Source organism: Calonectris borealis, chromosome 5 (assembly GCF_964195595.1).
Source record: "Calonectris borealis chromosome 5, bCalBor7.hap1.2, whole genome shotgun sequence".
NCBI lineage: Eukaryota > Metazoa > Chordata > Aves > Procellariiformes > Procellariidae > Calonectris > Calonectris borealis.
In genome coordinates this window covers 8,897,622-8,911,438 of record NC_134316.1, presented here as the reverse complement: position 1 = coordinate 8,911,438, position 13,817 = coordinate 8,897,622, and the positions used below count along the sequence as shown (strand labels likewise).

Below are 13,817 nucleotides of genomic sequence, written 5' to 3'. Positions count from 1 at the left end.
TTAGCACTGGTCAGTCAATTATACTTTGTTCTGGAAATAATTGATGCTCTCAGCCTTGATTACCAAATGATGCAGGACTCTCAGGAGCTGGGTGTAGGAGGGGTCTGCAATTTCTTCTTTGCCATTAACATATTTATAACTCTTCAATTGTAGCAGAACCTTATTTTTCTGGAAGCATTGCCCCCCTTCCAATCCAAGCCACCAGGTCAGCTATGTGCTGGCTGTCTGCTGCTGTTTCCACTGTGATAAATTTGCTGTTGAACAAGTGCACTTAGATTTCAACCCCAAAACCTTGAGTGCATCTGAAGTATATGTATGTGCAACTGCGATGGCAATAGCCATCTCCTCTTAGTCCGAATCATGATATGGCCACAGAGCGTTCAAACTAACAAGGTGTCATTGTATCTTACTGCATAAGAAAAAAATTACTTTTAAGGCCTGTAGCCATCTGCAAGATCTGACACTGGACATGCAGAGAGGAAACAAACTGCTTGAAGCTGGCCAGGGTAGTTTGGTCTTCCTACTCAACCAGGCAGGAGAGGTCGGTGATCAGAGCCACACATTGTACTTCCCCTTTTGTATAAAGCTGCAGCGTGTGGGCCTCCTACGTTTACGGCATCAAAGGGGTTTCCTCTTTGATTTCAGTAGGGTCAGTACATCTGCATTATTTTCTGAAGTCAGTTTGTGTGGTGTAAAACAAATGTTGGTTCTCTAAATAGTAAAACACTCAGCTTTAAAATATTGGGATGTTGTTACTGTTGGTAGTGGTAAGCGATCTCAGGGACGACAGCAGCTAAATCCTCTTAACTCCTAATAAAAAAAGGACTCTTTGAAGCCATGAGCATGTTTTCCTTCTCTGCATTGTCAAACCCAGATCACTGACTTATTTTCTGTTCTCCTTCACAGTAACAAGGGAATGGAGCATCTCCTGAGCATGAAGTGTAAAAACGTGGTCCCAGTGTATGACTTGCTGCTGGAGATGTTGAATGCGCACACTCTCCGAGGCCAAAGGAAGTCCCCGGTCACACACCCCGAATATGGCCTGTTAGAACAAATGGAGACTGGAGACAGCCTGCGAAACGGGGCAGCCCAGTAATTCTGTCGAGACCTGGAAATGTGAAGCTTGTTCAAAGCTATGGGAGAAAACAAAGCTGCTGTGATGGGACTGCCGAAGCGTGACCAAGTGCGAGTCCTCATCTCTACTGGATTTGCACACCGGTATCTCGGGAAAGGCTTGTGGGACGCACACCTCTGCCCGTGTTTCTGACATTGTAATAGCTGCACTTTTACAGTGCCTTTTCTGAGACTCTTCAAAAACACCTTATGAAATTAAGCCTCAGAACAGTACTGCGAGGCAGGGAATTACTGCCGCTCCTTTTCAGAGGCAGGTGAACTGAGACAGAGAGAGAAAGGCCCTGGTTTGAGATGACAGAAGAGGTGTCAGGGCTAGGAGTGAGCACTTAGGTCTCCATCTCCCAGACCAAGGCTTTTAAGCGCTGACTAGATGATCTCCTCTTTCAGCGTGAGATTGTATGAAATGTAGAGCAGCATCGTTTGGGACAGAGCTGCTTACCTGTGTGTGCTGGTCCCTGGGAACGCCTGCTTTGCAGCCGATCTAGATAAAGTGCCGAGATATGTACAGTGTAAAGGAGTTCCTTCTATTCTTAAATATGCAATGGCTGCAAGGGGCCCTCATTTGAAGGCCCTTCAGAATAGCTTCTAGGGCCACTTCAGAGCCTCTTCAGAAATGTTAAACCAAGCTTAAGTTTGTATTTTGTGAGCCTGTTCTTAACTCACATTATTATCTGTGCAGAATTCTTCAGTGCTTTAAACAATGACTAAACTGCCTAGGTATTTCAGTCAATGCTGATCTTTGAAACGTGTTTTGTCTGTGAGATTAACATGTTGTTTTATATATTTATTAATGATGTTAAATCTGTTATAATATTTAGGTACAAGAGGTTGCTCTGTGAATATTAACCGTTTGCATTTGTATATGATCTGCTAATCAGGGCTCGTGAAATCAGCTAGAAACCAACCATCTTCCCTCCCCTTTTGACTCGCGTGTGGAATTATGTCCTGCCCACCCGAAACCTCTTGCAGCCGTCTTGCAGGGGGTGAGGCAGTGGACGGGAACCTAAGCGGGGACCTGCTTTTGCCTGCTGCCCTCAGGTTTGCTGCTTGCTTGTTTTCAAAGCGCATGGCACCTTATGCTGTGGTTTTCATACCTTGTGTAGGATCCTCAAAGAGCAGGGGGGGATGATGGTTCTGGCACTTCCTTTGCTTCGCAAGTGTGATGACTTGTTTGAATTTCACTGGAGATGTGGGTTTAAACCCCCCTGTTGTGCTGATTTCTGCATGTGTTTAAGCTGCACTGAGGAAAAAAAAACCAGAGGAAATAGCCTGGCCGATGACCTCAGTGAAGAGCAGGATGGCATCATTCGTTCTGGCAACTGCCAATATCACATTTTGATGTGAGCTAGAATTGCAATCACTCTAAATGGATATGTTTAAATAGAATACATGTATGTTCTGGGCATTTCAGGTATGGTGAAATTAAATTGGGATCACACCAAAAATCTATTTTGAGCCAATAAGTCTTTTGGATTAGGGACTTTGGTTAGTACGCCATTTGGATACTTTGAATATTAGTCAAACCTTTGGTCTTGGTGTTTTTCAAAGCCAAGGACAATATTTTTTACAGGAGGAGCATAAAGAGTTTTCAGTGAGTTACACAAATCTATTGTCTTGTTTTGACCTTGTACTATACCAGATGCTGCTGATGGTCTAAATTTTTACTAGCTACCTTTTTATTGTTTTTAAGAAACTGTAATATAGCAGTGCCCTTCTAAATAAGTGTAATATTTACTACAAAAGAGGGAAAAAATGTGAGTACAGTCTGGAATTCATTGGCACTTTCATTTTGAGGGAAGTTTTGCTGTGAAACAGACAGGTTTCAGCGTTTCTTGGACTTGATCTGGCCTCAGTGCCTGTTGTATTGTTCTTTTTTTGATTTTCCTTATCCTGTGTAATCTTTTTGTTTAATACAGTTTTTCAAAGAAATGTTTAAGTGATTTATTTTGTTTGGTTGGTTTGCTTTAGAAGTGCTGAATTTATGTGCAATCTTGAAACAAAGCTCTTTTAAAAAGAAAATGGGAAAGAGTGGGTATAAATCATAAAATTAACTTCTAAATGGAAATTTGCTCTGGATTGACTTTGTAAAAGGGTGATGCTGCAGATTTGTGCCACACGTTGTGATTCATATATGCCGTTACTAGCACAGTGCAACTAGGAAAATGATGTGATTTTAACAGGTATCTTTTGTCTTGTTGAACATCACTTAATTAAAAGTTACTACTAGTGTTTTAAAATGGGCAAAAGCCGATAGCTGTCGACTCTCTGGATTAATGTAGCTGTGTTCATATTTGGATAAGCAGAAGGTGCCCGTCCCTCAAACAGCAGTTTATAAACAGGGAGCTGCGTGACGAAATGATGGAACAAGGGGGCCTTCATCTCTTGAGAGAGATGTTGGGTTTATCACGGGTCTGTGTCCCACAGACTCTCTCAGGTGCTGCATCCCTGGTGTGGACCATGTCCGTGTCCCCACCAGACCTGAGCAGAGCTGCCACGCTGCGTTTCCATTTAGGAATTGGGGGAGCTTTTCCAGTTTCAGCATGAGTGAGTTGAGTGCTGAGGAGCTGCGAGGGCTGTGAGGAGGGGAGGAGAGCGGGGCTGGTTTATGGCTTTCCTTCACTGCCCTGCTGTACATCAGCTTCTGCTGCTGAGCTGGGACCCAGCCAGAGGTGGCTGCTTCTACTTGAAGAAGTTATGCTGCAGTTCTGGGGTGTTCGCAGAGGTGAGCAAACTTGGTTCATGCAGGAGTACCAGTTGCTATGGATTTAAAAAAAAAGAAAGAAAGAAAGAAAGAAGCCCAAACTTTTCCTTATGTGTGCTGTCAAAAATACACTGAGGTTCCCCTCAAGTCTGGAACTAGAACCGAACGGTAAAACAACCTTAATTTTTTTTTAAAGAAATGTGGTAAGTCTTGGAGCGTTTCAGGCAGGTGAAATGCTTTGTCTCCAGGAATGTGAGACCTTTTCCACACCTCCGTCTTCTTGCAAATTACTCATTTTTTAGTGCTGTCACGTTGCCAGTCAGAGAGAAGAATATGGGGGAAAGATGTGTTGGAACATTCTCCCTTGAGATAGTGCTCGACAGGCTGGGTGCTCCTATAAAATCTGTGGCGATCTAAGACAGGTAGCACTTAAAGATTTCTTTTTCAATAAATATGCATATTTCCATAATAATAATATGTTAATTCTTTACTGACTGAATGATAAATCTATACAGGGATCATTGTGATGAAGGGAGAGCATCCTTTTAAGTGCTGGGACTTATTCTTTTCCTCCTGATGGCCTGTGGAGTATGGAAGACATTTGCATCATTAGAGTGGTTTAACAGAGCCTAAAAATGCAGTGAGCCCTGAGAAAGTTGCCTTTTGGTCGTATTCGAGCTGTCACCAGTGATCAGCCTCTTCTGAGGTAAGAATTTTTGTCTTGTTTGGACTTTATCATAGAATCATAGAATCATAGAATGATTTGAGTTGGGAGGGACCTTGAAGATCATCCAGTTCCAACCCCTTGCCACGGGCAGGGACACCTTCCACTAGACCGAGTTGCTCAAAGCCCCATCCAACCTGGCCTTGAACGTTTCCGGGGATGGGACATCCACAACTTCTCGGGGCAACCTGTTCCAGTGCCTCACCACCCTCACAGTGAAGAATTTCTTCCTTGTATCTAATCTAAATCTACCCTCTTTCAGTTTAAAACCACTACCCCTCCTCCTATCACTACACTTCCTGATAAAAAGTCCCTCCCCATTTTTCCAGTAGGCCCCCTTTAAATATTGAAAGGCTGCAATAGGGTCTCCCCGGAGCCTTCTCTCCTCCAGGCTGAACAACCCCAACTCTCTCAGCCTTTCCTCATAGGAGAGGCGTTCCAGCCCTCTGACCATTTTCGTGGCCTCCTCTGGACCCACTCCAACAGGTCCATGTCTTTTGTGCTGTGAACTCCAGAGCTGGACGCAGTACGGCAGGTGGGGTCTCACGAGAGTGGAGTAGAGGGGCAGAATCACCTCCCTTGACCTGCTGGCCACGCTTCTTTTGATGCAGCCCAGGATACGGTTGGCTTTCTTGGCTGCAAGCACCCATTGCCGGGTCATGTCTAGCTTTTCATCCACCAGTACTCCCAAGCCCTCCACAGGGCTGCTCCCGATCCATTCTCCGCCCAGCCTGTATTTGTGCTTGGGATTGCCCCAACCCATGTGCAGGACCTTGCACTTGGCCTTGTTGAACTTCATGAGGTTCGCACGGGCCCACCTCTCCAGCCTGTCAAGGTCCCTCTGGATGGCATCCCTTCCCGCTAGAGTATCAGCTGCACCACTCAGCTTGGTGTCATCCACAAACTTGCTGAGGGTGCTCTCAATCCCGCCGTGCATGTCCCCAACAAAGATGTTATATAATACTGGTCCCAGTACAGACCCATGAGGGACACCACTTGTCACTGGTCTCCACTTGGACATCGAGCATCGAGCCATTGACTGCAGCTATTTGAGTGCGACCATCCAGCCACTTCCTTATCCACCAAGTGGTCCATCCGTCAAATCCATGTCTCTCCAATTTAGAGACAAGGATGTAGTGCGGGTCAGTATCAAATGCTTTGCACAAGTCCCGGTAGATGACGTCAGTCACTCTTCCCTTGTCCACCAATGCTGTAACCCCACCGTAGAAGGCCACCAAATTTGTGGCACAATTTGCCCTTAGTAAAGCCATGTTGGCTGTCACCAATCACCTCTGTTTTCCACGTGCCTTAGCATAATTTCCAGGAGGATCTGCTCCATGATCTTGCCAGGCACAGAGGTGAGACTGACTGGCCTGTAGTTCCCCGGGTCTTCTTTTTTTCCCTTTTTAAAAATGGGGATTACGTTTCCCCTTTTCCAGTCTGCAAGAACTTCACCGGTCTGCCGTGACTTCTCAAATATGATGGATAGTGGCTTAGCAACTTCATCCGCCAGTTCTCTCAGGACCTGCGGATGCATCTCATCAAGTCCCATGGACGTGTGCACTTTCAGGTTCCTTAGATGGTCTCGAACCCGATCTTCTCCTAAGGTGGGCGGTTCTTCATTCTGCCAGTCCCTGCCTTTGGATTCTGTGAATTGGGTGGTGTGGCTAGAGCCCTTGCTGGTGAAGCCGAGGCAAAAAAGTTGTTGAGCACATCAGCCTTCTCCATGTTGGTTGTAGCCAGGTCTCCCTTTTCGCTCATCGGGGGGGTTCAGTTTCTTTCATCTTCCTTTGTTGTCCTATGTACCTGAAGAAACCCTTCTTGTCATTTTTCATGTCCCTAGCCAAGTTCAGCTCCAGCTGTGCCTTGGCTTTCCTGGTCCCCTCCCTGCGCTCATGGGCCATATCCCTATAATCTCCCCATGATGCATATCCCTGCCTCCGCTGTTATGCATTTTGGTTTTCGTGGTTTTGTTTGGCTAAGAGGTCTTGACTTTCTTCACTTAGCCAAGCTGGCCTCCTGCCTCCCCTGCCCGACTTCTTGCACATTGGGATTGAGAGCTCTTGCGCCTTAAGAAGAATGTCTAAGTATCTCCCAGCTCGCATTCTCTCCTTTGCCTCTGAGGGCAGTTTCCCAAGGGATCCCACACACTAGCACCCTAAACAGCTGAAAGTTTGCCTTTCTGAGGTTTAGGGTCTGACCCTACTTTTCACCCATCTTGTACCCCTCAAGATTGAGAATTCCACCAGGGCATGATCGCTGCAGCCCAGGCTACCTCCAGTCTTGACCTCTCCAATAAGTTCTGCAATAAATTAGTGAGCAACAGGTCCCGCAGTGCCTCTCCTCTGGTCGGGCTCTCCATCACCTGTACTAGAACCGCCCGCAGTTCGCTGTGCCGCTTTTCCAGCATGTCCGGGTGGTTGAAGTTCCCCTATCAGGATCAGGGCCTGCAAATGTAATTTAGAATTGCTAGCAGAAGATTCAAAATACATATGTATAAATTGGCACAAACGTTTCACCTGGAAGCTCAGCCTCAGCGCGCCGACTATCGCTCATGGCCATGGCCATGACCGGGGTCTTGAAGGGCACAATGCTGCTGCTGCCGCCGGGTGCTCCTGATGGCTTTGGAGCTTAACTACACGGAGAGCCAGCCTGAGCTTTTCCCATTAAGCTGGACCCAAATGGTTTTTAATAGCTGGCCCAGAGAGCCTGCTTTCGTGCATCCAAGGTTGTTCCTTTGTCCGAATAATAGAAAATAGTTGTGCACTGATGAAATAGCTGCTCTTCCCTAGGATGTGCTTTAACCCACATACATGAAAAACGCGGTTGTGATTATGGGTCTATTTCCATCTCAGCCCAGTGAGCGCGTGGCAAAGGCACTCCCTCCCTTCCCTGCCCCTCCCCACCAAGATGGGGAAAGGGAGACAGGTTGCTTCTACCTTGAGAGCTGAAGTTAAAAACAAAGATGGATTTGATGGCTTTGTCTGAGCTGCCTTAAAGTGAGTACAGTCTAAAGGCCTGTCACAGGAATTACTGTTTTATAGGGCTGAATACTGATCTCATATATATATATATTCAATATACATATCAATGTATTCTGTCCAGTTCCTTGGATGGCAGAGTAGCTGTAAGCGAGTACAGCCAAGGACAGTCACCACCATGGCAGCTGCTTTTAGTCTCAGCCCAGCTGTAGGCTGCACCGTTTCTTTCAATGGTGCACGGTCCTGTGGTCCGTACACTCAGGGCTGGAAGTCATGGAAATGCCTTTGCTATCGTCACTATCCATCTCGGAAGAAATTGTTTGAGGTTATTTATGTCCTGCGAGATAATGATTCAGCAAAGCAGTTAAGGATGTCGTCGTCTGTTGTGCTGAGCCAGCGCCTAAACTAATACTAAAGAAAGCACTGTAAACGGGAATATGAAAAGCAAGTAGATTGCTAAAATATAGAAAATAAGTATTATTTACATTCATTTTTCACAGTGTTTTACTACTGAACTGAAGTGTGTCGAGTTAAACGGCACACTGTTTCACAACTAAGACTTCATTTTATTTATGATTTGGGTATTTTTTAACTCTTTCCATCTTTACATGTGGGAGTCACCTACACTCCTCATGAGTTGTGTCACTGATTTCAATTTAAGTGCATGAAGAAAACAATATCGCTATGCCATGAAAATGCCAACTTCTGCCGTTACTGCCTAAACAGACAAAACTGTCTTCACTCATCAGAATGTCATGTACTAAGGAGCTGGCATAGCCATTACAGAGGTTACTGCACCTTTCCTATGTCCGTTTTCCCCAGAATCTTCTGTTCCGAGTCCTACTTTATGTGTGGTTTTAGTTTCAACGTTTCACCCTCACTGCAAGTTTGTAACGGATATGGGTTTAGGTGCCCTTTAAAGTACCTTATGTATGTTATAGCAACGGGGAAAAAACCCTCCCTTTCTCTCAGCTGCTCTTTAGTTCTGTGAACTTACAGTATTTGTCTAGATTTGTGCGTTTCATTCAGTTGTAGATTGTTGTGGCTGAATAAACAGGTATCATGAAACTTAAATAATCAGCTTTTTGGTTATTTCTTTCCTGTAGCTGAGCTCAGCCTGGTTTCATGAGCACATAATGCGCGTGATCACGGTGTCTGTAAGTGTCTCCTCCTTACCTCTGCAGTCACCCCACAAGCTGTAGGTTGATTTACTTTGTCAGGTACTCGAGTTCTTAGGACGTTTCCCAGCACCAAGTGACTACAGAAGACGCAGGTTGTGCCCTAGTGTTTCAGGGACCGGCAAATTTAATTGTAGTGGGGGCAAGTCGTAATAAACACAGTCCTCTGCTCTGCTTCCCATGCTAGCGGAGCTGTTGTTGACTATTTTGGGGGGGGTGGGTAGAGCTGGGAATAGACTGAGGTCTCATCTCCCTGCTGAAGAAATAAGACTTCAACTTAAAACTAGTTTTGGCCTGGTTTCACTCCACACAAGGCATGTGCAAAAGCGCACGCATGCGTGCTTGCTCTCGCTATTGCTCTTGCCCTCTTTTTTAATCTTTTTTCTTCCTTCCCTGAACACCAACAGCCCAGTCCTGAGCGAGAGGACGACACTAAGAAATTGGTGCGTATATATAACGACTTGTTTGAAGCAGACTTCAGTGTCAGTCTACAGTGCAGTGGTTATAATCAACTGGAAGTAAAACTATTTAAAGTAGGTTTGGGGGGAAAAACATTTAAGTGATTTTCCCAGACTTATTTTTTTGGTGACATTTTGAGATAATTTCATGAAAGCTCCTCATTTTATATATTACATCAGCTCAACAATTTGATATAACTGTACATAATGAAAGGAAATTGCAGGCTATGAAATTTTCTTTAGACCTTTTAACATTGTTCAAATTTTTTTCCCCTGCATAGGTTCTTTAATGGCAGAAGAACTGAATATCATGTCAGCAACTGGCTATTAGTTCTTGGCAGAAAGGTTTGCATGGGCATTTGTGACAACCCGGCAATGAAATAATGGTTAGAGTTGGCTGACTTCTACAGAGACAGAAACTTAAATGAGCTCCATCTGAAAGTAATTGCTTTCAAAATACAAAATAATGATGGCAGAGGAAGGGAGTGTGTGTGTCTGTGTGTCTGCGTGCAGCAAGGATCCATCATTTATCTCTGGATACAGCACTACTGCGAGAGCTGTAGCTGTGAAGCTGGTAGCTGTAGCACAAGTCGGCTCCACAGGCAGAGCATCACGGAGCGGCGTGCTGGCTCACAGGCTGTGAAAGCTGCCGGGTCTGGAAGCACTGATGGAAGCCAGATCCGTGTGTCTTTAGCAGGACGGAGCCCGGGCACTGCTACCTGGGACTGAGGTCAAGACACTTCAGTATGGAGCTGGCGTATCTTGACCCATATTCAAGCACGCAGTGAGGATGTAAACTACTGTAAGGTACCACTACTAAAAAGTGCAAAATTGTAAGCTTTGACTTTCCTAAGCCATGTTGCTAACTTTGCAAGCTTAACTGTACCACAGTTAATGTATTATTTAGTTTAATATCCTGGAAATAAACCAGGCTTTTTTTGCCACCATGGTTGGGAAGAAGCTGTCGGTTTGCTACAGGGACTGTTCTTTCTCTGAACATAAAAATGCAAAGCAACTTGCTTCATCAATCCCCCTGCCAGAAGATAGGGAATATGCAACCTCCAGTGGTGACAAGTGTAGAAAAGGTGGGAGAATTCTCACAGGCTAATCACAAATCCTGTTTTCTATAGGTAAGGATTACAGAAATTGGCTAATTCCTGGGCGATTGTCACTGCAACCAAACACAAAAATTCTGACCTTTTCAAGCAAACCCTTGACTGCACTGAGCTCTCCTTGACGTGCACTTCCCCTCTCCAGCACTGCCGTAACTCCCGGTTTAGAAAATCAGTTGCAGGGTGAGGAAATAGTTCAGCATTTCAAACTAGTAATAAGCACTAGTTGCTTCAACTTTGTTTCCTTCCTCCAGGAAATGAGAGCCAGTTGCAAAGGAAAGCACCTGTGCCACCGAACGCAGGCTCCACTTCTGAATTTGTGAACGCTTGCTCTGACCACCAAGAGTGGTTATGCTGCTTCTGAGGCTGTTGCCTTAGCATGCAAATAAGTTGACTTACACAGAGCGGAAGGGTCAGCACTGCTGGAACACACGGCTGGTTGCCCCCCACTAGACACACCGATAGTCCCTGCGCACATCGGCAAAGTTTTAATGACAGTACTCACGCTGTACAACCGAGAAGCAATGGCAAGGCTCACTGTACACGGTGTTTCTCTAGCCATTGCCCAAGTGTCAGTTTCATTTTAAAGATGAAGCTTATAAAAAATGCACAATTCTCTCCGAAGATACTGTACATTATTCAGCAGGTTAAAAACTGAAAAAATCTTTCATTTAAAAAGTTGTTACGTTATTTGTATACATCAGGGATAGTCTACATAAGCATGTTCATCTAGAAAATATGTGCATTATAAACCATTTCCATGCAATGCAACAATTTCTTATTTCAAAGGTGGTATAAAAAGACAACACAGCAGTCCTAACCACTAGAACACTATATGTAAAACAAAACAAATGTGCATCCTTTTATTGAACATGTTAGATGAATAAAATACAATAACAAAGATTCATAAAGATGTAGATTTTTTTTGTTTCCACCAAGTGACTACAGTACCAAAAGATACAGATAACGTGAAGTGTGGGCAGTAATCGTTTCAGGCAAAGTGCCTCTTCAACTGCTTGTTTGTTGTGCTAACCCAAGACAAACTGCTGTGTTTAAGATTACTGTGATGTAGTTTCTGCATCTAATAACTCCGTATTCAATCACTTTGCAAGCTTAAGAGCACTGCAGCTATAAAATAGTGTATCTATTGCATCAAAGTATAAAGTGTGTTGCTTACAGTTTAAAAATCTATAGAAAAAGTTTGTTTTCCATACAAAATGCTGAAATTTTGTCAAGATATACATTTTGAGATGTGAAATTTAACACATTCCCTGCGACAGGGAAAGGAGGCTATAAACGTGAGGCATTATTTAGCTGCAGCAGTGATCGTGCAGCGGTGTGTAGTTTGGGGAACTAACACAGAACAAAAGTTTCTGTATTTAATTGTGTGACGTCACTGCTTGATTGATGCTAGCAGCATGAAAAAAGCACCGCAGAGTGTGTGTTTTGGTATAACTGAAGATTCACGGGCTGCTTTCTAAGTTGGTGGAGGCCCATTGGTGTATCGCAGCATGGGATAGAAAGAACGGGCGAAGTTGTTTGCCTGGGTGCAGCTGTAGTCTTCCTCAGAAGATGGAATCATGCAAGCCAGAAGTAAAAGCAGTAGGAAGAACAACTGAAGAGGTAAAGCTGCTCGTAATACACGGTAAAAGAAGGAGGGAGATCGAGGAATTGCTTGAATAGGTTGTGGATGGCTTTCACCTCTGAAAAGGAGAAAAAAAGAAAAAAAAAAGAGAAAAAGAAAAAAGGCACTTTAGAGTTTGAATTAAACAAGTTGTTTTAACTCCCTCTCTAGGGTTCCCACTACCCTTCCAAGATGCAGGGCTGCGAACACTTTAACTATAACTTGAAAGCGTGCAAGACTGCTCAGTGGGAAGCCAGCTGCTGGCTTGGGTTTACTGTCCTCACTACTGAAGAGGAAACATTTCTTTGTAATAGCTTAGATCAGTGGGTTTTTACCCTATTTTCAGATGCAAACTTAAGTTTTCCCAGCCAACAAAGAAACCACTCTAAATACGTGTTGAAGTATAAAGGAAAACCACCATTCAGACTGATTAGGCTCTTCTTTGCCTTGGCATTACTGAGATCTATCCTTTGAACAGACCCTAATGTACTGGGGCTGAAGTTCTCCCTTTGTCCTTCATGGTCTGTTTGTAATAAGTGGCTCTAAGCTGCAAGTTTCTTTGTCCAGGTACGATGGAGGAATTAAAGGAAGATTTAAAATGAAAAGATTCCCCCATTTGGCACAAAAAGTATTTTCTCAAGAGTAAACACAAGCCAAGGTTGCACATAGGTGCAGAGGTCTAGGAGCAGGAGTGCTAAAGGAAAACCGTTCACCAAGGAGCAGCCCAGAGCTGGTAGGTAGGGGAGACACTACTGGTAGGCAGAAATCACCTCCACCTGCGCGTCAAGCTATGAGGAACGGCTGCCCATGTTTCTGCTGGCACTCAGCTCGCCTCTGCCGTTTTCACTATCCTTCAAGAGATCAGGCTAATATGAAATAATACCTTGTGCTGCTGCTGTTTCTGCCATCTGCAGTGCTACTTATGGTGATCTGTTGAGAGAAATAGCTTTTAGTATCCAGGATTCAGAAAGTACAAGGAATTTCTCTTTCTCAAAAAAGACAGCTGTAGACTTAAAAGTCCTGTTGTAAATTATGTAATAAGGTACATGCAATCTAAAAGGTAAAATGATTACATTTGAGGAACTTTCAGGCTAAATATGTCAAAATATGCTATATGCTGATAGCAAAATATTAGAAAAAAAATACTTGCCTTCTTCACAGCAGGGCTGGATTTCGCTGCAACTGGATTATAGTCTCCTGAGTCCAAGTCATCTGGAACTAGCAGGAATGCTCTGGTATCCTAAAAGGTAACCACACCTTCCTCTTTAAAGTGCACATTCAAAACTCACAACAGATTAAGTGCAAAGAGGATCTTTCATTGCCTCTCTGTAGGTGCACAGCCCATTGCCTCTTTAGATGTGCATAACCAGTGGTAAACAGATGCTCCAGTTCTCCAGCGTAAAGAAATGTTTTACTATGCACAACCTGAAGGAATTATGATGGAACAGGTGTGTACAGGTATTAACTTGAAAATACCTCTATCTGACAGCTCTCAGAATAAGCAATGTATTGCTATGAACTACAGCTCCCACGTGTTTGTCACACACTCCTAGCCTGATACTTCGGATGGATCATAGGATAATTCAGGTTGGAAGGGACCTCAGCGAGTTCATCTAGGCCAACCTCCTGCTCAAAGCAAGGTCAGCTGTGAGACCAGATCAAAAGCCTTACTCAAGGCTTTACCCCGTCTGCTCTTCAAACGCCTCAAGGATGGAGACTGCACAACCTCTCTGGGCGATCCATTTCAATACTGTACTAGGCTCATGGTGCTGAAGTTTTTCCTACAGGCAGACTTAATTGTTCTTTTCTCAGCTTATGAAGGTGGAAGTACTTAAGTTTTAAGTCAGTCTTTTATAAATACCTTTACTCTTAATATGTTACTACTTTTCAGTAGGAAAGATCCAT

At 44.2% G+C, this 13,817-nt stretch overlaps 2 protein-coding genes across 3 annotated transcripts in view; one reads left to right on the top strand and one right to left on the bottom strand.

The window, feature by feature from the left end:
* The window catches only part of ESR2 (estrogen receptor 2), a 34,955-nt gene extending 31,881 nt beyond the window's left edge, over positions 1 to 3,074 (top strand). For both annotated transcript variants that reach the window (XM_075150896.1, XM_075150895.1), the window contains one exon: positions 907 to 3,074. In XM_075150896.1, the coding sequence (XP_075006997.1) occupies positions 907 to 1,096 (190 nt within the window). In that variant the 3' untranslated portion in view covers positions 1,097 to 3,074. The remainder of the gene's footprint in view (positions 1 to 906) is intronic.
* Positions 3,075 to 11,126: 8,052 nt separating this feature from the next.
* The window catches only part of SYNE2 (spectrin repeat containing nuclear envelope protein 2), a 199,346-nt gene continuing 196,655 nt past the window's right edge, over positions 11,127 to 13,817 (bottom strand). Inside the window, exons 116-118 of the mRNA XM_075150894.1 lie at positions 13,063 to 13,152; positions 12,796 to 12,842; positions 11,127 to 11,991 (exon numbers count right to left, since the gene is read on the bottom strand). Of these exons, the coding sequence (XP_075006995.1) occupies positions 11,766 to 11,991; positions 12,796 to 12,842; positions 13,063 to 13,152 (363 nt within the window). The 3' untranslated portion in view covers positions 11,127 to 11,765. The remainder of the gene's footprint in view (positions 11,992 to 12,795; positions 12,843 to 13,062; positions 13,153 to 13,817) is intronic.